Consider the following 23,652-nt stretch of genomic DNA (forward strand, 5'->3'; position numbering starts at 1 on the left):
TTAGCTCCTCGATTTCGATAAAAGCGAATTCCAGTCTATTGAAGTCGGTTATATCGAAGTCTTACTGTACTGTTATTATTATTATTATTATTATTATTAGAGAACTGGGGAAACTTGGGCTGTCAGGACATTGCTACTACTCACCCTGCCCTAGGGTGGGAAAGGAGATCTGGGTGATGATGATGGTTATTATTATTAAAGATGGTACAAAGCCTTTTATGGCACCTTGAATATGGCCTATAGGTATGTTATCCACAGTCTAATCACAGGTACATTATACCAGTAACAAAATACAAAGTGTTGTACAACACAGCAGGTACTAGTTGTCTTAATTTCACAGGATCATGTAGTGTTCAGAGGGAAGAATTATAAACCAGACCCACATTTTTATGAAGAACCGGTATACGATGAATCACTGATACGATACCGACACAGAAGCTTACAGTCATGTGTTTGTTGTGAGATGGCCTCTAAACTCAGTCATTACTGGATGTGTTAGTGTCAGTGATGGGACAGTAGAGTGGTGCTGGAACTAAAGCAGCAGATTAAGTGAAGGGACTACCAACTTGGGTGAGTTGGAAACTAAATTTTAGACTTGTTTTGGGGCAGTAAGCAGCAAATGATGGACAGTGAAGTGAAATAACAACCAGTTCAGGTGAATTGGAAGCTTGTTTTTGGACTTTGCTGGTTAGGTGACTCTTGGCTAAAAATATATCCCCATTCAACCCAAGTTATAACTGATGATGTAAAATGAATTCTTACACAATGGATTTCTTCAAGTGTATCCTAATTGTAAATCAAGGTCATGCTGTATAGTAACCACATACAAACTAAACTACTATATCATCACAAAAACACAATATCAGTTTAACGTGTCATTTTAAGACTGAGATCCATTTTTGAAGACCAATCGTGTAATGAATTTAGCACTGAAATGACTATATAAACTATATATATATATATATATATATTTTCTTCATACTACAGTATATATACAGGTCGTCACTGCTGTAACAATGAGATGTGTCTGGGAAAACCCAATGTTGAGCCGGGGTATTGTTAAATGGGGACATTATAACAGAAAGTGTAGGGATTTGTTTGGGAGGCCTGGGATTCACCCCCCCCCCCCACAACCAAGTCCTAAACTCACCCAAATGAGTCCAGAACCAGATTTCTAGCTCACCTAAACCCTCTTATAACTTTAAAAAATGCTAAACTATGCCTAAAAGCAGTTTATAACTCACCTAAACCCAAAAATAATATCTGAAAATCATCAAAAATGTCTGGAAAAAATAAGAGTAAACAGTACCCCAAAATGACACTGTTCATCCCACCTATTACTAAAACAGTTTATAAATCAGCCTAAACAAAAAATTTAAGTCTGAAATATCATCAAAATTGGGAAAAAAAAAAAAAAAAACATAACAAGGGACTGGCCATCACTAGACAGGGAAGGGTGTTAATTTTTTACATTGCTAATGTGGAGTATCGCATCAAGGGGAATCATATACTAGGGTATACCCGTATATATTATACATTATATATAATATAAAACAAGAAGTCATGCATACGGGGGGAAAACACGATCATATAATGAGAAATCACATACGGCATGTATGCGGGAAAATCATACACAGTACAGTAATAAGACATCAAATATCACAATGACTGCATAAGTGAAAAAAATAAAAAGTAATATGAAAAAAGTCCTAAATTCTTACTGATCACATAAACGAATTATGATAAACCAAGCAACTGTACAACAAGGGTGTACTGTATATTATGTGGGTGTATTTCCTCCCTCTGAACATCAGTTTTGTGGCCCAACCCCACACAGTATTACACTGTGTTAGGTGTGGGGGTGTGAGGATTGGTTACCTTAATTTTCAAAACTAGCATTATATAATCATAAGGCATTCAGGCATTTTAAACAACAGATATAAAACACCAGAAAATAACAGCCAGTCTCATCTTACTTCATCATTGTATATTATCAGCGTAATACTACATGACTTGCAGACGAGATACTTTAGATGACATAGGGTATATTAGTGTTATTTTAGTTAATGCTTTTATCATACAGAAATTACAACTGAGTGACCCCGTATGGGATTAAGGGATCTGGCAATTGATAAATAGATAGATAGACAACAGAATCATCAAAATTATATAAGAGAAATAATGATCAAATAATACAACATTATCAGAAATATACATGGAAAATATGATGGAACAACAGATTCCTACATTAAATACAGTAAATGAAAAGAACAACAGGAAAAAGCACATGTTAACAAAAATTTAGTGAAAAACACTTGGTAAAATCAGTGAACATAATGGTGACTGTTTAAACTAAAACCTGTATTTTGATTAATCTATCTTTCTACAGACAGATGCTTTATTCCCAGAGAGAGAGTGGGTACAAACTGCTTCCATGTTACCCTATCCTCCATGATCAAGCTGCCCTCTCTCTTAACTCACACAACTCTCTTTTAGTTATATATACCCCTCCACTTGCCTATCACCTCCATGTCACCCTGCCCTTTGCCAACAAGCTGCAATCCCCCAACTCACACCACCCTCATCCATATAGCCATCTCTCTGACTCACATCATCCCTCCTTGGCCTCCCCCTCCTACTTTGAAGACTAAAAACTCCAGTGCTGCTTTCGTGGCCTATTAGACTTTGGTGGAATGCACTTGATTATTTAACCCTTGAATCCACTGTTGGTCTTTTGGTTTATCCTTGATGTTTCCAGACAATTTTATTCAGCTTGGGAGAGGCTTGTACTGAAAGGATATACTGTAAAGTATTAAGACTATATCAGGTGAGGCAAAAGGATGCCTTTCAGCAGTGGCATTGATATAACTGGGTTATGCAAATGTCCCTCAAGTACTTCCCTATCCCCCCAAAAAAGGATAGAGGATTGTAGAAGGGCAACTTCAGGCTGCCATCCACTGGATTCAAGTTGAAGATAATCCTGGGTCGCAACAACTTTACTAGTAATGCAGCGCTATATCTGACCCATCCAGTTCAAAAGTCAGTCCTAAGCTGAATAAAATTGCTATACTCTATGTACTGGGTACTCTATTTTGGCTCAAATTTTTGTCCTTTTGCAACTAATTTCAGGTTGTTCATTGGTAGACTAAGACAATACTACCACAGTTTTGTATCCTTTTCAGAGCACTCTTTCATGACCAGCATCATAATTGTTCATCCATTACTGCAACTCAGCATTCAAGATGGAGAGATGGCATTTATTTGGCAAAGTAAGCATAATAAAAGTACAGGTGATGGCAAGAATAAAACAGACGCACCCAGAATTTGAGTTAAATATTGGTTGCATACTCATCAGGGACAGACTCCAGTCCAGCTGTGACAACCGGTTTGAATCTGTCTTCAGTGCTGATCGTTGGTGTAAGAGCTGCAAGTTCTTCATGTGTCAGGCTGGGCATTTTGTTGTGATAGTTACTCAGTGGTTTATCCTGCTCCTTCAGGGACAGGCCTGACATTCTGGCATCTAAACTGTCAAAGCGATTATCCTGACTAACTTGTCTGGCTTGCCCCATCCCGGGTTCTGTGCGTGGAGGGTGCGAGCCACGCTGATTACAACTGCAGTACATGTAAGGCTGAGAGAGTAAATACTTCCATGCACCAACAGTTGCGTATGCTAATGTGTACCCCCACAGGTCTATGCAAGCCTGTGGGATGTTATATTTCCAAGCTTCCATGGCAGGGTTGGTCATGGGCTGTCCAAATGAACATCCCCACCCATTTATGCCTTGCTGTCCAGTATGCATGCTTCTCTGTATAGCTGGGCCTGGCTGTGTGATGTTATTGGGCCACATGTTCCTAAGTGGCTGAGGCTGCCATGTGCTGTAGGGAGTCTGGGGAGACACAAGTTTAGTGTAGGAGTAATACAGGTCTGGTGCAGGTGGAGGGATGAATGGTGGTATGCCGACACCACGAGGGGGACACTGCTGGCCATAACCTTGGTTGTAAAATGTCTCCCCGTTGAAGACTGTTGACTGTGGAGGGACTGGACGCACTGGTAGCTTGAACAGCACCATCACAGAACCCGACACAGGGCAACTGGGGGTGTTGGGGATGCTGCCAATTCCCAGTCCTTTGGCTTGGGGGCTTGAATTACAATTGAGACGTGACTGTTTGACTCTATACACAACTTGCATCTTGGTCAGGCCAAAGAGACCCATTTGGTTGATGGAGGATGTGGCCGTGTATCTGACGCATGTGAGGCCCGAAGCAGCATCCCTGGGTTGAATCCCTGTGCCCCTGAAATACGATGAGGGAACTGAGAAGCCAAAAAGCCCACTGACTACTACATATGAGCTGGTGTTCTCATTGTAGTCAATTACGAGCCCAAAGAACTGTGCCTGGAAGCTGGGGAGATAGGCGTTGCACTCCACCATCCACTCACTGTCACAGCCATTCGTGATTGTGACAGCGTAATCAAAGTTCTGATAAGTGGGGTGGACCCTGGTGGCCGTAAAACCTGAGGCAGCATGGAGGAAGTGTTCAGCCACCTCCCTGGCCATCTCCTGGACGCATATATTGTTGCAAAAGATGTTTGCACGCATGGCAATCAGCGGTTTGCCTCTCTTCTTGTGCTGGAACCAGTGCACTGACACAGGACTGGCACTGCAGCTCAAAGCTCCCATGTACCGATACTCACCCATATCTTCCACTGGTGTCAAAACCTGCACAACATGACAGAAAATAATGATAATAAGCTATTCTGGCAGGGTAGTGTAGATGGGTAAGGTGGTGTGGGTGTGCTGGTTGAGGAGAAATGAGTGGAATGTCATGAATGTAATGAGGGTAATGGAGCCAGGTTTGAATCCCTGCTGAGGCAAGGAACTATTACCATAAAGAATTTGAATTTCACAAAGCAGACTTTGCTGATCTACCAGAAGACCTGACAATGTCATAAAAATACCCCCACTAATACCAATACCAATACACCAGTCTTGTATGAGACACCCTGAGCATGTACTGTATTCAGTATGGATGGTGGGTGTTAGTGCAGTAGGTGGTGGCATGTGATGTATGGTATACCAAACCACTCTCAACTCAAATATAGTATCAAGAAATGGTTACATTAAATTTGATGAGCCTTAATTATAGGGCAGGCATGAGTCTCCTTGATTACTAGTCAAATTTAACCTTGAACCTTACTGCACATGGCCACCAGCTATTAAGTTATGAATCTTTGTCAAATGAAAACCACCAGGTCTTGTTTGATTTCATGCCTATACAAGCCAATTATATTCACCTCAGGCAGCACCACCAGCTCTGGAGGATACATCTAACCCCTGCAGAGTAAAAACTCTCCCATAAGTTAAATCAGGTGAATAAAATAAGGCACGTATCACTGGATTCTGTATAACAGCTGATGAATAATCAAGCCTACCAGTGTTTTCAGTATGTATCAGCATCAAAATCAATCAAAACACACACAAAAAAAAAAACATCAGAAAAACCTGGAATCATTGACAAAATAAAGACCTGTGCTTACAGAGTCCCTGCATTCAAGGGATTAAAAGTGCTAGACTGTTATGAACTTAAAAAACAACAACAACTACATCAAATACTACCATAATTAATAATATGAAACTCAGGAAAAGAATGACAAAAATGTGGCAGCAACCACAACTCAAAATCACTGAGAACTCTGCAGGTCATATTATAAATATCCAAAAACTCAAAGTAAAAACTATGTCTTCTAGAATAGGACATAACTAAAAATAAGACAATGGAAACAAAGCAATAACTGTTACCTGGCACCTGTGGTGAAAAAAATAAAAGAAATATACCTATTGAAGCAGGTAAATTTAGTTACCAGTAGTAGCTACTCACAGTATGAAGGATGCAAGTACAATTACAAATGTTCATTCTCTCCATATTTCTTTTCTCTCGCAGCAGAGGTCAAATGCAAATAACTGTAATGATACATGTGTATGCGGAAATCCATACTCGTCTCCCACAAAAAAATTGCGATAAGGTAGATAAACCCATTCCAGTGAAGGAAGTACGTAATGATTCCCCTTAAATAGTCCAAAATAACGCAAATTGCTTCCTGATCCATAATACTAGTCTTAAAATGTAATAAATGTAAAAAACCCTCACTTACTGAGTAATAAACAGGAATCCTCGATAAATCCACGTGTCTGGTGCTTGTAAACATTGGCGCCTTCTGCGGCCTCCACCGAGATGTGACTAGTTAATGATTTTTTTCTCTATTTTTTTAGGGGAAAGTATGCAAATTCTCCCTTCTTTAGTTAAAGATGACCCCTTGTACCATAGTATTAAGTCAAATTTGAGGAAAATGTAAAAAAAAATTGCCTACGGAGCGATAAATAAAAGGTATAAGCTGTAGATGGCAACATGGGATCTGGTGACTTGCCAGTTAATGTTTTTTCTCAATTTTTGCGATGAAGAATGCTTGATATTCATGTTGATTGCCCACACTAGGGTCATTGAGGCAAGAAATAATTTTCGCAAAGCTCCAATTTACCTTTGAGCAACAATAGGGACAAGAGAGATACACGCGTTGGCCCAAGGAAGCTGAACTGAATGTGCTAAATGGACTAAGGGACGAATGAATATCTTCAGCCAAATAATTACTGGGTAATAAAAAGAATAGATATATTAAATGAATTTCAAGTACTTCCCTTACAGAAACATTTCAATCAATCAGCCAATAATAGTTGCAAAGATAGCATTTCGTTGGCTAGATATTTTAACCTCTGCTTTGCAATAATGTTCAACTTTGCAGCGTTTTAGGGACACTCTAATAAAATGAATTACTGAGTGTTTCAGTGATATCTTAAATATTATAACATTTTCCTGGTGATTTTCTGGATGTTGTTTAGCAAGTTTAGCTATTTTTCGGTTTTTGAATATGGCAACTGTGTCTGAACAGCTGAGTAAGGAATCCTTGGCTTCCCTTTCCTTCAAATTATGTCCAACGTCACATGGAACTTATTTTGGGGTTCGTCTTTCGTGAAGGCACCGCTGCAGAATGGGATTGGCCGCTACGTTCAGCAGTTACAGAGAATAACCTTCAAGTTCTGTAAAACTCATGGAGGCAGCCATGGAATGAGGTACAAATGGATCAACTTTTAGTATTACTTGCAGGGTTATTTAATGATTTTATGGAACCTTTCTCCACTGATACTTTGAAAATTTAGTTTACTTGTAATTATATGAACAACTGTGATAAACAGTTACCGTATTTTTTGGCAAGTACTGGGGATTCTACGGTATATAGCCTCGAAACGTTGCCAGTAGTTTACTTAACAGCCATCAGCTGGCGGTGCTTATTGAAATTTAGTAATGGTGAAGCATTGGCACATTGTACAGTAGTGTAGTGTTTAGCGTGCCCTAGTCAGAGTCAGGTTGGGTTAGACTAGTGAGGAGAGGTTAGGTAAGATCGTTTTAATGTAGAGACAAAGTTTAGGCCATTTTAACATAACTACAGTAGCAGATGGATTTAGGAGCTGAATAATTCCGTCCTCATTTCGAAATTAAATACTAAATTATTTGCAATGAAAAAGTCATGAACCTCCCCCTCCCCCCAGTTGGATGAGGTAACGTGAAAAATGTAAATTAAAAAAAAATAAGAAAAGAGCCCCCCAAAGTAAATATTGTACTGGTGTTGGTGATGGATAGGGATGCCTTCATGTGGTGGCACATATACAGTACCGGTACTGGTATAACTGGCTGACTCAACTGCGTTCAAATACAAATATCCCTCAACCCCATCCTTATCCACACCAAGAGGATGGTGGACTGCAGGAGGAGGGCAGTTTAAGTCTGAAGTCCATCAGGTTCATGTTTGAGATGAACCTGAGGATATAACTAATTAACTAACTGACCAGCTAAGCTGCCGGTAACTCACTCACTCACTCGCTCGCTCTCACGAACTAGCAACCTAACTATCACACTAACTGTCTTTGTTTTATTTCAGGGAGTTCATTGAGAAGGATCTGGTGGATTTTGCCCGAGAGAACCCTGGCGTCGTTGTTTACGTCAAGCCCCGACGACACCGGTCACCGTGCCTTAAGGCTGAGTATTGTACGCAGGACTCTAGGCTGCATCACTAAATTTATCATCATTGTGCTGTATCTCTGGTTCAACTCCTATCCTCCCCTACTTTCTCATTCTCTCTTCTCCCTCCCTTTGCCGTTACTCTTGCTCCCGTCTGTTCCTCTTTTCCTCTCCCTGTCCGCTCCCCAACCCTCATTCACTTTTTCCTTCCTTCTTCACCCTCCCTTCCTTCTTCCCACTCATTTGTCTTCCTCTCTTTCACTCTGCTTCCCCACTGTCATCCCTCCGCCACTCTCACTCCTCTTTCACCACTGTATTCCATCATTCTTACAGTCGTCTCTTTTCTTTCTTTTAAAGAATTTTGAATCATAAGGCTTTTTATGTTAAGAATGTTTAGTCTATAATACTTTCATTATTTTAAAATTGGAAAGATTTCAGGAATTTTGTAGAGGTGTTATTCATTTCACTTCCTAAAAAATATATTCTCTCAGCCAGGTACCGTGAACCGGGGTGAATTCGGACACGGGGTGGCTTCGGACGAAATTTGCATAAAAAGATTAAATGCTACGCAGCTGCTAAACGAAGAAAGATATCGCATATCTTTAAACTGGATAATGTTCCATAGGTTTTGTAAAATGTTATGTATAATTATCTTTTTAAAATATTATTTTCCACTGGTGAATATATTGTAATAAAGGCAATGCTATTTTTTGGTGAAAAAATGAAAACGGGAAAACTTGGTCTGGTGTGAACGAATCATAACAAACCGCACGCTTATACACATTTAGAGGTTTACTTTAACGTCTAACTTGAAGATTGGAACAGAGAAAGGGTTAAAATCTGCAATTTAAATGTATGTAAACATGACATGAGTGAATGTGTACGCATTTTTGGGATTTAAAGGGGTGACTTCGGACAATGGATATTTAAAGGGCTGAGGTCAGACAGCATATCTAATTTGCTTTTTTATATGTAATAAAACATATTTTGTACAATGTACATAGTCTGCATGCTTATCTTTGTTTTTGCATTTATATAACAGATGATGTGTGAGATGAACTAAGCCACAATGCCTCGAAATTACAAGAGAGTGAGTGTATCTACCAGTGATGGTAGAAGACACTATACGGTGGAACGCCGTGGCAGCCTTTTAGAGTGTGCTAGTGCAGACGTACGTGATGGAAAGTTAAGTGTCAGACAGGCTGCTAAGAAATATGATGTTTCTAAAAGTACTTTACATGACTATATGACAAAGAAACATGTAAAAAAACCAGGTGGACAAACTGTCTTTACTCCAGAAGAAGAACTACATATTGTGAACCGAGTCATTACACTGGGAGAATGGGGTCTGCCTATTGACACTTTTGAACTGCGAATGTTAATAAAGTGCTACTTAGACGAACGTGGGATTACTGTGGAACCGCTTCAAGAACAATCTTCCTGGAACTGATTGGAGTTCGTGTTTTCTGTTGCGCCACAAAAACAAACTGGCTCAGAGGGTATCTCAGAATATTAAAGTTGCACGTGCTAAAGTCGGTCCAATTGAAATCAATCAATATTTTGATAATCTTGAAAAAACACTGAAAGATGTGCCTCCTAGTAACATCATTAACTATGATGAAACCAATCTCTCTGATGACCCAGGAAACAAGAAAATCTTAGTTCGCCGAGGTACCAGATATCCAGAGAGGGTAATGAACCACACAAAATCCAACATCTCCATCATGTTCTCTTGTTCCGGATCTGGAAAGATGCTTCCACCATATGTGGTGTACAAGGCAGTAAACTTGTACAACACTTGGACAGAAGGTGGCCCTTCAAATGTGCGATACAACAGGACAGAGAGCGGGTGGTTCGACAGTAATACGTTTGAGGACTGGTTCTTTAAAGTTGGATTACCTCATGCAAAACGTCAGGACGGCAAAGTAGTGTTCATAGGGGATAATTTAGCTAGCCACCTTTCTCTGTCTGTTGTGGAAGCTTGTGAGGAGCACAACATTGATTTTGTTTTATTGCCGCCAATTCTACACATCTCACCCAACCCTTAGATGTTGCTGTCTTCCGTGCAGTGAAAACTCATTGGCGTAAAATTCTAAGTGAATTCAAAACATCAAGTATTGGAAGAAGAAGTGTATCCCTTCCAAAATCAGAGTTCCCAAAGCTTCTAGGACAACTGCTCAATAGAATAAGTGATAATATTATGAAGAATATCATGAATGGCTTTCGCAAGTGTGGGATAACGCCACTTAACCGACAGGAGGTACTAGCTCGTCTACCACAACACACTGATTCCAGTACTGATACCGGTACCACTGTTACTTCAGAGATTAACACTGATACCGGTACCAGTACCAATGCCTCATCTCAAGCATCTACCTCGGGTTATGCAACAACCCCACATGTACCTGCAAGAAATTCAAGTGCCAGTATTACCACCGGTAGTGATTTTGCATCACATTTTGATGAGTCATTGGTCAGTGTTCTATCGGAAATGCGATATGGAAAGAAGCAATCATGCCAGAGGAAGAGGAAACTAAAAGTGCCTGCAGGCAAGAGTGTAACAGCTAAACGACTAAGGAAAATGAGAGAAGAGGGAACTGTAAGCACAGATTCTGAGTCATCCAGTACTGGTACCGGTACTGCTGCAATACTTAGTGAAGTAGAGCTCCCTATCATAGATATGGATGGTGAGGACCTGCAAATACAGCCAGTGAATCAAGCAGAAGAAGATTCTCCTGAAGCAGCAGGGGCAAGTAATGATGGGACACTTGAGACACAAGAATTAGAGGCAAGTACCAGCACTGATGGGACAGCTATGACGCAAGCAACAGTAACAAGTACTGGTACCAGAACTACAACTGAGACAGCAGAGACAGATGTAGGGCCAACACGTAATCCTAAGCTACATGACTGGGTGATTGTACAACTTTCAGATAAGACAGGAAAGAGGAGGAAGTATTTTGTTGCTACTGTCATTGATGTACAAACATTGAAAGTTAGGTTCTTAAAACATGTAAGAGGTACAGATAATGTGTTTGTAACTTCTAATGTTCCAGGTGATGAAATGTGTGCCATAGACGAGTCAGACATAGTAATGTACTTACAGGAGCCAATCCTGGACAAACGAGAACGTATGATTTTTGATCTAGATGTTACCTCATGGCCACAGTAAGTCATTGTGTGATCTCTTAGAATTCCAGTTGTTCACTTTGTTGTAATATTTCTAGTTATTGTGCCTTATTCTTGTCATATTTCTAGTCTGTTCTTGAAAAAGGAGAAGATATGATTTTCAATCTTTATGTTAATTCATGGCCCCAGTAAGTCACTGTGATCTCATAGAATGGCATTCGTTCTGTACCGGTATTTATGTCACATTTCTAGTATGAGAAGAGATATTATTTAGTTTAATTGGTTTTGTGCAATGTGAGAACACATATTATTTAAGTTACCATATGGTACCGGTATGATATCCTTATAGTTTGTCCCCACTCCCTCCTCTTGTTCCTCATCTACTCCCCCCTTCCATTCCTAACTCCTCCTGTTTCTCCTTCCCAAGCTCCTTCTCTCATTCCTTCCGAAGCTCCTTCACTCTTTAGCTCTTTCCTTCCCTATCTTCTGTTCCTCCATTCCAAGTTCCCTTTAATTAGGCATTTAAATAGCCGGCACGCTTTAAACCGTCCGGTCAGTCAGTCACAATCGTGCCTTTAAACCTGCGCATAGCGTGGGAATGTACCGTATTTATGTCACATTTCTAGTCTGAGAAGAGATATTATTTAGTTTAATTGATTTTGTGCAATGTGAGAACACACATTATTTAAGTTACCATATCGTACGGTACCGGTATGATATCCTTATAGTTCGTCTCCACTCCCTCCTCTTATTCCTCATCTACTCCCCCCTTCCATTCCTGACTCCTCCTGTTTCTCCTTCCCAAGCTCCTTCACTCTTTAGCTCTTTCCTTCCCTATCTTATGTTCCTCCATTCCAAGTTCCCTTTAATTAGGCATTTAAATAGCCGGCACGCTTTAAACCGTCTGGTCAGTCAGTCACAATCGTGCCTTTAACCTGCGCATAGCGTGGGAATGTACTCCCTATAATGTATATGTATAATCAACTAAACTGGGGTTGTAAGTCAATGGAAAATTTATTTTTTCATCTATTTTTGCTATATATCACTACTATTTACTTGTAATTGTTCTGTATTTTTTTGTATTTTTTTCAGCAATTTTTTTAAAAGTCGCGCAGTGTCCGAAGACTCCCCAGAACTGTCCAAACATTCATCTGAGCTACTAGGGGCCCATTTCAGTGCATTTCTAATGAGTGTCCGGGGTCACCCCAAGGCAGTCCGAAGTCTCCCCAGTCCGGGGTGACCTCGGACACCTATAAAATATTTTACTACGTCTAGATGGAGATTCTGAGATTATCTAGCTCGTAGATGCTTACAGGTTATTGGCTCACGTACGTATGTAATACTTAACATCAGTATTTTGGCCAAAATAAATTGTGTCAGGATGAAAAAACCTTCAAAATCGTACGAAGTCACCCCGGTTCACGGTAACTGATGTGTGATATTTTCATATACAGTATTTTAAAATAAACTTTATTGATAATGAAAAGTGAACGTGGTTGTGAAACCAAGGATTAGTTGTGGGAGAAGTAAGTAAATAGCCAGGCGTACTGTATTGAAGTGTGGTATAAAAGACTCAGTGTGAAAACCAGGGGTTGTGGTGGTGGTGGTGGTGGTGCCCAGGGTCATCTGGATGCAAAAATGTTGCCTTTTTCCTGCACTCCACCCTTCTCATTTTATGGGAAGGGGAGGGAGAGGAGGGATGATTGTATAGCCTGGCAGCATCCTTAGATTGACCCATATAATCTGTTGATCTGTCTGTCAAGATACTGTATATGTATCAACCATTTTTATCTCGGCCTATCCATCTATCAGTCAGTGTAGCTATCTGTTTTTTTTTTTTTTTTTTTAATCCCTATCTATATCTATATGTATCTGCCTGTCCATCAGTTTAAATGCATTTGCAGTGAATGGAGGCAGTGATTACATATCGACCCACAAGATGTCGCAGGACGACATAAGGCGCTGGGTGGAGTACCTCAGGGGTCGGTCTGGGTACCCAACAGAGCGGCTGCGTAAATACCAACACACAGACCATCCATCCATACAGGGGGTGTGGACCCCGTGGTTACATAGAGATCCAGCCCTAAACCTTGTAGACTATCCAAATGTGAGTATTGGAGTGGGTGGTATTTAGGTTAATGGTATGGTACCTTTAACATATACATCTTTCTGTTTGCCGTTTTATCTGTCTTTCTGTGTTTTTATATCTGTGTCTGTATTTAACTGTGCCAGCATAGTGGTAAAAGGCTGTGATTGTACACCTGTACAAAAATAAGGGTGAATGTAGTGAGTGCAGGAATTATCATGGCATAAGTTTATTGAGTGTTCTAGGGAAGGTATATGGAAGAATTATTATGGAGAAAGTAAGAGAGATATCAGAAGTCCTAGTGAGTGATGAACAGGGTGGCATTTGGAGTGACAGAGGATGCATGGGTCAAATATTTGCAGTGAAACAGATAGTGGAGGAGGCTTGTGAGAAGGACTATAAGGTGTTTATAGCATTTATGGATCTAGAAAAAGCATATGACAAAGTAGATAGAGAAGGATTGTGAAATCTTTTGCGCATGTGTGGTGTAGATGGTAAGCTGCTAGGTGCCATCAAGAGTTTTTATGATGGTAGTGTGCCATGTGTAATGGTAAATGGGCAATTCGTTCATGATTAATGTGGGTGTGCGACAAGGTTGTGTGATGTCCCCATGGTTGTTCAATATATATATATATATATATATATATATATATATATATATATGGATGGAGTGATGAGAGAAGTAAAACACGAGTAATGGAGAGGGTGATGGCATTGGTGATGAATGATGATGGATGGATGGAGTATCTCAAATTTGTTTTATGCTGATGATGCAGTACTATTTGCAAATACGGTACTAGACAAGAACTTGGTTGTGCCATGAGAGTAAATGTAGAAAAGAGTAAAGTGATGGTAATCGAGAGAGGTGACTCCCAGTGTGATGTTACAGCGAGTGGAGAGAGACTAATTGGTGAGAGAGAGTTCAAAATATCTGGGCACAGTGATAGAAAAGAGAGGAAAATTTGCAAAAGAAGTGGAAAGGAGAATGGCACAAGGAAGGAAAGTAGCTGGTGCTATGAAGGCCTTGATAAGAAACAGAGGCTTGAGTGTTGTAGCTGAGCAAGGCTTACATGAAGGATTGTTAGTGCCTTCTTTAACATATAGATGTGAGACTATGGTGTGGCATGGAAATGAAAAGTCAAGAGTGACTGAGTGGAGATGGGACTGCTAAGGAATGTATGTGGAGTACAGAGAGTGGATAGGATATGAAATACTGTAATGTGATTTGTGAAAGATGCAGAGTGAAGAAGTCTGTGGACACCAGAATCAAAGAGAGTGCACTGAGATGGTATGGTCCTGTGGAGAAAATGGATAACAATAGAGTTGTGAAAAAGGTATGTCTGAGCCAATTTGAAGGAGGGAGGAGGTGAGGTAGGCCAAGGAGAAGGTGGAGGGATATGGTGGATGAGTGTGTGAGGAAGAGTAGTTAGGAAGTCGGTGAGGCTAGGGGACTGACTGACAAGAAATCGAGCTGGCTGGATGAACATTATGAGAAGAAGTGCATGATCAGGGATTTGGCACCCCTTTTTAATGTGACAGTGTCCGGATTGACTCTATCGGATACGTTTATGTGAAGCTGCAGAATGTGGTGAAAGTTTTTTAGCATATCAGATAGAGCCAGGATTCCAGGGGTTTGAATGATGAGTGAATGGAAGTGTGGCCTATTGGATTGGGCAAACTTAAGCTGTCTGGATGTTGCTACTCCTCACCCCGCCCTAGGGTGGAAAAGGAGGTCCAGATGATGATGATGTCTGTATTTATTTACATATCAATCCATATGTCTATCTGTGTCTTCATATATTTTTTTACTGGTACTGGTATACTTATTTCATCAGACCTTGATCTCAGAAGAGGTGGCCACAAATGAAGTGCCACCATGTCACCCTATCCCGTTCTATCTGGCTGCTCTTTCTTCAGCTCACACTGCCCTTTTGCACATTCTTCTTCACCCTTTCCTTCTATCTCATCCTTGGTCTCCCCCTCCGCCTCCCCCCCCACAACCTTACTCACGTACACTCCTAGGCAGCCTCTCATTCTTCATCCATACATTTATATATACAGTACACGCACAGTCTGCATGCATATGAAGTGCCAGATACATTGAGGTGCCTTCCATATCCTTGTATAGTATCCAAATGCAAGTGTTACATGTGAAGGTGGGGATGTTGTGGGTGTTATGCTGTTGATCGAGTTATATAGGCTATTATAAGCCATTCTCTCACTCAGGATTTCATGGCCTTGAATGATGAGTGTATGAGAGTGTGGCCAATTTAATTTGACTGATTTTTTATAACTCTCTGTCAGGTTGTTTCTTGCTCTCGGAACCCTACCTTACCCCGTCTGTTGGTGGGAAAAGAGGATGATTATGATGAGAATACTCTTGAATGTTGGGTAGTGGTGATGATAACAGTGATGATGCTGGTGACTTTTTCTTTCTCAGGAGGAACTCTCATGTGCACACAAGACTGAAAAGACGGCAACAGACGAGCTGGTTGAACTGTATGAGAAGCAGAGGTTGGCGAGCGAGGGCAAGGACTCATTGTGATGTGCACTGCCTCACTTGTCTGTCATAAGCTGAACAAAATAACTGAAATAGCTAAAAGACAATGAAAAAGGTGTCCTTAGTCTCAGTGGGTAAAAAGTGAGGTCCTGAAGGACTAGGCAAACCCTTTAATGGTCATTATTTATTTTACAGACTTTTTCCTTTTTTAACATTTTTCTCTTTCACCAGCTTGTATTTGTCGTGTGTGGGTCAGTTTGATGTTGAAGGTTGTTGGAAACGTGTTTTTTTTAAATATTAAACTAGCCTCATCTAACCAAACCAAAAGGGGTAATAGTATATTCAAATGGCATTACTGTACGTCACCATGTGTAACAACAAAGGGCACCTATCTCATACCAAAAACACCTCACCCCCATCATTATGTATCTAATGCAGGGACAGATGTGGTTAGTTTAATTTCTAAAATCACATTTCTAACAAACTGCAGCATCAAATCATCCTATACAGGATAGAAACAAGTCCATAAAGTAAATATTGTCCCCGATATTTTCATTATTGTATTAGCTGTTGTTGTTGTAGTTGTAGCCACAGGAACATCATGCTATGAACCCAGTGGACTGTAGATTGAAGTTGTCTTTCTTTTGCAGTTTGCCATCCTCCATTCAGGGGAAAGGAAGGTAGATGAGGAATGTTTGCATAACCACTGTCAGGGAGAACCACCACATGGTTAAATCAGTACCACCACATGGAGACATCCCTTTGGAGCATCCTGTTATCTGTGAAACACAAAATGTTTTGTATTGCTGCCTTATTGTCCATACTTTCTGATGTTTTGTTGGCTGGGCGAATTTTATTCCCAAGGGTGTTCCACAAATGGTCATCAGAGTTTAGGATCTTGTCAACATCCCTCTCTGTTTTAGAAAGCCATATGTTCCATTTGTGGGTATTGTACGGTAATAGCAAAAGTAATAACAATTGATGTGTTCTTTAAAAATCACACAACTACAAAAAGGACAGCATTTGTTCTCTAAAGCAGAACTCTAACAGCAAGTTCCACGTTATCCCGTTGAAGAGGTGGTCAAGTCCTGCAGTGACCTATTATATTTTGATCGATAGAGAGAGAGGATATGTTATACTTGTGACTTCTGTATATAGTGTAATAGAACTGTCAGTCGTTTCTGTTCACTTGTTTAGGTACTGTATTAAAGTATTTGAAAATTTGTGCTTTGTTTGTATTAGGCCCATTTTCTACATACACTTTTGGAAAAGTGGGCTCCCAGTCCTCAAAAAATTTCTCGGTCCTCAGTCCTTTTGTATATCAGTGAAATATTGTTTGCAATAAAAAAATGAAATCAGAGGCGTCAGAAATCTTTAATTTCATTAATGAAAATAATAATCAATGCAATACATAAAAGATATAAGTAAAATCCAGAAAATAAAAACATAAAAACATTCATTCATTCTTTCATCATCTAATCCTGTGTTGCTCCGTGAGGAGGATGGGAGCCCGGGCCAAGGCAAGTTGGTCCTGACGTTTAAGATGAGAGTGACCGGCCTCACTCATCCCTGAGTGATGTTATGTGAGCAATAAACCCCAACCATTCCTTGGATATAAACCTACACAGGCCGAATCCAATTGGAGTGCCCTAATTAACCCTCCAGTAGACTTGGCCATCAGTTGAGCTGAATGGGGTTAGTGATCTTTATTAGGCCAGAACAAATGTTAATCCCCCCCCACCTTTTCAATAGACAGCTGCACACCTCCATTGCCCTGTCATAGTTAAGGTACTCAGTTGAGATATTAAAAGAATGACCAGTCATTTTTCCTTGAGTGGCATTATGTGGGCATTAAGTACCAAAGTCCCCTCAGATTTAGACCCTTTTTAGGGCTACATGTAGCTGGAATATTTTAATGTGCTACATTATCAGGCATAGGGAAAGGAAGTACCATAATAAAGTCGTGGCACAGGGACAGAGAAGATTGGTGGATTACTTACACGTCATAATGAAATTATATGTGCATTGCATATTGACATCATTAAGTTAATTTTTTTAAAACTGTAACTCATTATATGTATGAATGATGGAAATTAGCATGATCATAAATTCGAATTTCCCGCTCATTTTTTGGCACTTCGAAAATAAAGCAGACGGCAGTTCAGCTTTTTACGCTCTCCAGCCATCTTGAAGTAAATTAATTATGTAAATAGACAGCGTTACAGCGATAAGAAAAAAACAGAATAAAAATTTAGCGTAAAAGTTTTATCGGGGTTCTTTTCATACTTTCCTTTCCCTCGCCGACCAGTGACGAAACCCAGCAGGGCTCTTCAGTATACATATTTAGGTAATTATGACGTTATTTTGTATGGGAAATATGGCTGCTATACTTACGTCTTGACTGGTAAGCCGTATATTATACCCCGAACTTAATTTTAAGGGTGTGGATTCTGGGTAATGGAGGGAATGAGGTCTAATGAGAATTTTGACAGCTGGCCAGGCCCTGCGGGAGGCACACGTGTAAATCCTAATATTACATTCACCCGGCTCACCTGCACAGCTCATGCACATACTCATTAATTAGTTCTATCCCTGAGGCACGTGTATATCGTGCCGCGTGGATTATAGGTTAAAAGTTAGTGGATAAATGAAACCCTCCTGCATTTTGCCCAATGTTCATTCATTTCATTCATTGCCAGACACCATGTATCCCAGACGGGGTGGCCAATGGCTTAGAGTTAATTGTTTTACAGGGAGGGGCAATTTTGGTGTTTAATTTGGCTTTCTTGATTCATTGTGGTATGTCATTAGCTCCCTCCATTGGGTTTGTTTATTTTGTTCTCCCCCATATTTTTTTTTTTTCTTTTTTCAGTTTCAATACTTTTCCAGCGTGGAGAGGGGATAGGTCAGGGTGTAGGTATCATGTTCCCCTACTAGACAGAAACTAGGAGAGCTGTCTTTGTTGTTAAAGAAATGTGGCCCCAAACCAGTCCCCTCTGTTTATTGCCAGGTGCCTTATCCTACGAGTGGCCTCTGTCACTCGGCTGCCCACACTCCAGTTCACTCCCATCTCCTCTCTCCCACTATCCCATCCCACAGTCTATAATAATTAATGTCGGAGTTAAAACATTTCCACAACTTTTAAAATCAGTTATACTGATAACTCAGAAAAACTGAAAAACAAATTTATTTTTATTTATTGAGAGGGAGTTCCCCTAGATTTTAAAGTCTATGATTTCCCCTTGGATTATTCTCTGGCCAAGTGCCATCAGATTGGAGGTTAAATATAACTAGTAACCAAGGAGACTCATTCCTGCTTCATAACAAAGGCTTCTTGAACTTCATGCCATCACAACATATTGTGTGTTGCCCAGTTCCATCAAGTGAAAACAAACTAACTATAGGAGGATGGCATTTATATTTGCTCTTGTTACCCCATATTATCTTGTATAGCCACAGCTAATGATGGGTGTGTGTTAGTGAAAACTGAAAAGCTTAATGTGAATGATGTGGTTAGTGATTTGATGATGGTGCAGGAGAGGGACGCCTTAATGTAGTGTTGTTGATATAGCCAGGCGGTTCAGTTGCCTGGTTATACAAACATTTCTTGACAACTGTATTTCCCAATCTCCCAAAGTCGGATGGTGGCCTCCCTGAGAAGGGCCGTCAAAGCCTGCAGTCTACTGGCATCACATTTCAGATGATGCAGAGGCCACAGCAACAACAGTTTGATGTTAAATTACAGTAGTTACAGTTTGTTGTCATTTCCAGAGACTGCCGGGCCGTCAGGATGCCGCCACGCAAGAAGCAAGATGAGACCGAGAAGCAGACGCGTATCGCCATTGTCAACCTGGAGAAGTGCAAGCCCAAGAGGTGCCGACAGGAGTGCAAGAAGTCGTGCCCGGTGGTGCGCATGGGCAAGCTGTGCATCGAGGTGACTCCCAACGACAAGATGGCGGCCATTAGCGAGGAGCTGTGCATCGGTTGCGGTATCTGCGTCAAGAAGTGTCCCTTCGAGGCCATCATGATCATCAACCTGCCCAGCAACCTTGAAAAGGAGACCGTGCACAGGTACAACAAGAACTCGTTCAAGCTGCACCGACTACCTGTGCCGCGGCGGGGTGAGGTCCTGGGTCTCGTTGGCACCAATGGCATCGGCAAATCCACGGCTCTCAAGATCTTGGCCGGCAAACTCAAGCCCAATTTGGGTCAATTTGCCGACCCCCCGGACTGGACGGACATCTTGACCTACTTCCGTGGCAACGAACTCCAGAATTATTTCACGCGAATCCTGGAGGACGACTTGAAGGCCATCATTAAGCCCCAGTATGTTGACCAAATCCCCAAGGCTGTGAAGGGTGCTGTTAAGGACTTACTAAATAAAAAGAACGACTTGAATAACCTGGAGGAGATGCTGTCGATTCTAGACCTGAAGAATGTATTGGACCGCAACATCGAGGATTTGTCCGGTGGGGAGTTGCAGAGGTTTGCAATTGCCATGGTGTGCATCCAGACAGCCAACATTTACATGTATGATGAGCCGTCCTCCTACCTGGATGTCAAACAGAGATTGAATGCCTCCCGTGCCATTCGGTCAATGGTCAAAGCTGATAACTATGTGGTGGTTGTAGAGCATGACTTGGCTGTCCTGGATTACCTGTCAGACTTCATCTGCTGCCTGTATGGGCAACCCGGTGCTTATGGCGTTGTCACTGTTCCATTCTCCGTACGAGAGGGTATTAATGTTTTCCTGGATGGTTTTGTGCCCACGGAAAACTTGAGGTTTAGAGAAGAGTCCTTAACATTCAAGGTATCGGATCAGCTGAGTGAGGAGGAGATCAAGAGAATGTGTCGTTTCAAGTACCCGAGGATGACCAAGAAGATGGGTGAGTTCCACCTGACTGTGGAGGCTGGTAACTTCACAGACTCAGAGATCATGGTGTTGCTGGGGGAGAATGGGACTGGGAAAACCACATTCATCAGGATGCTGGCTGGCCGGCTGGACCCCGACGAAGGAAAGTCGGAACTGCCAGAGCTGCACATCTCATACAAACCCCAGAAGATCAGCCCCAAGAGCCAGTCGACAGTGCGGCAACTCCTGCATGAGAAGATCCGCGATGCGTACGTCCACCCTCAGTTTGTGACGGACGTGATGAAGCCCATGAAGATTGAGGAACTGTTTGACCAGGAAGTTCAACATCTGTCTGGAGGAGAATTGCAGCGAGTTGCCCTCACTCTGTGTCTTGGTATCCCTGCTGAAGTGTACCTCATCGATGAACCATCAGCTTACCTGGACTCTGAACAGCGTCTGGCTGCAGCCAAGGTTATCAAGCGCTTCATCATGCACGCCAAGAAGACTGCGTTTGTGGTGGAGCATGACTTCATCATGGCCACCTACCTGGCTGACCGCGTCATTGTGTTTGAGGGCTCTCCCTCCGTCAAGACCTTGGCCAATGCCCCCCAGACATTGGTGTCGGGGATGAACAAATTCCTGGAGATGCTGGGCATCACCTTCCGCCGCGACCCCAACAACTTCCGACCACGCATCAACAAGGACCAGAGCCAGAAGGACAACGAGCAGAAGACCTCTGGTAATTACTTCTTCCTTGACACGGAAGGCAAAGGCGAAGGCAAACAGAACTGAGAGTGGCTGTAGTTGTGTTGGTGGATATTCATGTAATGCAGCTCCGGCCCCCGGCCATCAAATTTGAGCCATGCAGTGCTGATGAGGTGTTGCAGTGTGGAGAAACTTGGCATATCACAAGTCATTTTGGAGTGTGTTGGGTTGGAATGGTGGGTCTTAGTGCTGCTGCTGCTGCTCTGCCTGTTGTATTGACTGTATCAACCTATTCATAAGTTCATTCTCTGTTGACCTAAAATTTCATCAGTCTTTTATACCACTGACCATCTGTTGGCTTTAAAACCATTCGCCAGTTCAATCTTTTATTTCCCTAAAGTTTACTCGGTTTTTGTACCACTGATCAACTCTTCCCATAAAAAGAAAAATTATTGAAGTATCCAGTACTTTATACAGTAAGGTAAATGGTGCAAGTTTATTGTTAAGTCATGTAATACCCAGTACAGTAATTATAATGTTTTTCCTTCTGTGGGAAAAGAGGTCTAAGTGATGATTTATTAGAGCATGGTTTTATGCCCCACTACAGGATCCTAACCACCTTAAGTATTTTAGGGAAATAAGGTTCAAACAATGATTATTAATTGTCTTCATTTTCCAAATTAAATCCAATTTGCTTTCTGGATGATGTAAAGGCAGGCAGGGTGGCAGTTAGTGACCACCACCCACCCTCCTTGTCCCGACCCTCTCTAGACCACATAGTAAGAAGACAGCACAACTTCTGTCACTATTGTGGTGTTTGTTTCACCCACCAATCCGTTGTATCATAAGCGTGATTTGTATGACCAAATCAAAGCACAATGATATTCTAGTGATACTTATGGTGAATGGGCTTACAAAACAGCTGTTGATATCACTACATAGTTATTCCTTACCATTCCTCCCCCCTCTTTTATTTATACAGATGATCAGTAAATATCTATACTGGGTATGTATTGCTTCACTGATTATTTTTGGCCCCCCAAGTAGAGGAATCTATAGAAAGGAAGTGAGGACTTTTTGTCAAAGGATAGTTCTAAATATTATCCTTGAATGTGATAAGGTGCAAATTTGTTGTGTGCATTAGTGAATGCCTTGGAAAGAACTGGTGCTTCTGACAGACAAAGACCAATTGTTATCATTATTATTGTTGTAATACATCTGAGTGTTTTATACATACATACAGTAATAACATTCATCGTACCATGTTCGGAGTCATGAAATTATTTCACAATTTACCTGTGCGAAAGCAGTTAACGCCTGAAAAACTCCAACTCGGCAACATAGCATTAATGTTGTCTGTCATGTGTTCATCTGTGATGCCTTTTTTTTTTTTTTTTTTTTTTTTTTTTTTTTTTAAATAAACAAATGAAACTTTGGCATAATATACTGTACTTTATAGTTGGTGAACAGGTGAGACAGACCCCACAGTGGTTTAGGTTATGTTGTGTGTTTACTATATGGTCTCTACCTCATGTCTCATGAACCACGGCTTTACCCCTGTTACCCCTCCACCTGCCGCCCCCCCCCCCCTTCCACACACACACACACAGTACATAGTTAGGTTCATCATACTCAATTTTGTGGTCCTTGCCAGTCCAGTTACCCAGTATATCCATACTGGATGTCACTGTTTAACCCATTCATTGTGGTGGTATCATTATTATTCTTACTGCTGCCAGATTATTTTTTCCAGCTTAGGTTACACTTTGAACTGGATGAATTAGGGTTTTTCAGTCTGTCTGTAGCTAGATGCCATAATCCCGTAAGGGGTGACCATATGTCTTTTGAGCCAATTGTTTTACAGGGAGGGGCACTAACCTTGTTAAACCCCTTCACTACGAGACACATTTCCCAGACGAAAATCATATGCTGGTAGCAATAATAAACTAAAAAGGATGTCATCTGGATTCAGAGGTTAAAAATACTGGATTGCAGTAGCCCAACCTGGGACCCGTACACTTTGGAGGGGGTAGTATGGGACTGGCATTTACTGAGGTGGTGGCAAATTGTGCAGGAGGGAGCCAAGAGAGTTGCATCATTTCAGTGTTCATATTTCATTGTATAATGTTCATTATTAGTGGTCCAAACTGTTATATTTATACAGATCAATATTAAAAAGGCAGAACTGGGTTGGAGTATTTATTTACCGTTAATCCTAAGGTATGTGGCTCGGTTGGTATGCAAGAGTTATGTGGTTTTCTTGTTCATGTATGAAATTCTTCACCTCCAGAACTTTTCTTCTGTCTGTAC

The 23,652-nt window shown here is 41.1% G+C and overlaps 2 protein-coding genes across 3 annotated transcripts; both read left to right on the forward strand.

Annotated features, from left to right (window-relative positions):
• The first annotated feature begins 6,947 nt into the window (after window positions 1-6,947).
• mRpL43 (mitochondrial ribosomal protein L43) lies at window positions 6,948-16,981 on the forward strand. 2 transcript variants are annotated; one of them, XM_080279575.1, is made up of 4 exons: window positions 6,948-7,124; window positions 7,991-8,097; window positions 13,104-13,306; window positions 15,726-16,981. In XM_080279575.1, exons 1-4 carry the CDS (start codon window positions 6,982-6,984, stop codon window positions 15,828-15,830), a joined length of 558 nt encoding a protein of 185 aa, XP_080135701.1. In that variant the 5' UTR covers window positions 6,948-6,981; the 3' UTR covers window positions 15,831-16,981. The 2 variants fall into 2 exon arrangements, with proteins under 2 accessions (XP_080135701.1, XP_080135702.1); XM_080279576.1 differs by having other exon boundaries at window positions 16,436-16,981.
• A 1,109-nt stretch (window positions 16,982-18,090) lies between these two features.
• Window positions 18,091-23,526, forward strand: pix (ATP-binding cassette sub-family E member 1 pix). The gene is made up of 2 exons (XM_080279582.1): window positions 18,091-18,132; window positions 19,557-23,526. Exon 2 carries the CDS (start codon window positions 19,576-19,578, stop codon window positions 21,427-21,429), a length of 1,854 nt encoding a protein of 617 aa, XP_080135708.1. The 5' UTR covers window positions 18,091-18,132; window positions 19,557-19,575; the 3' UTR covers window positions 21,430-23,526.
• The last annotated feature ends 126 nt before the right edge of the window (window positions 23,527-23,652 follow it).

Source organism: Coenobita brevimanus, chromosome 79 (genome assembly GCF_032717465.1).
Source record: "Coenobita brevimanus isolate Jiangsu-jjx chromosome 79, ASM3271746v2, whole genome shotgun sequence".
NCBI lineage: Eukaryota > Metazoa > Arthropoda > Malacostraca > Decapoda > Coenobitidae > Coenobita > Coenobita brevimanus.

Coding starts and splice junctions, on each gene's coding strand:
- pix (XM_080279582.1), top strand. CDS start 19,576: ATGCCGCCACGCAAGAAGCAAGATGAGACCGAGAAGCAGACGCGTATC.
- mRpL43 (XM_080279575.1), top strand. CDS start 6,982: ATGTCCAACGTCACATGGAACTTATTTTGGGGTTCGTCTTTCGTGAAG. Junction 7,125..7,990: donor GGAGGCAGCCATGGAATGAG/GTACAAATGGAT, acceptor GTTTTATTTCAG/GGAGTTCATTGAGAAGGATC. Junction 8,098..13,103: donor GTGCCTTAAGGCTGAGTATT/GTACGCAGGACT, acceptor ATGCATTTGCAG/TGAATGGAGGCAGTGATTAC.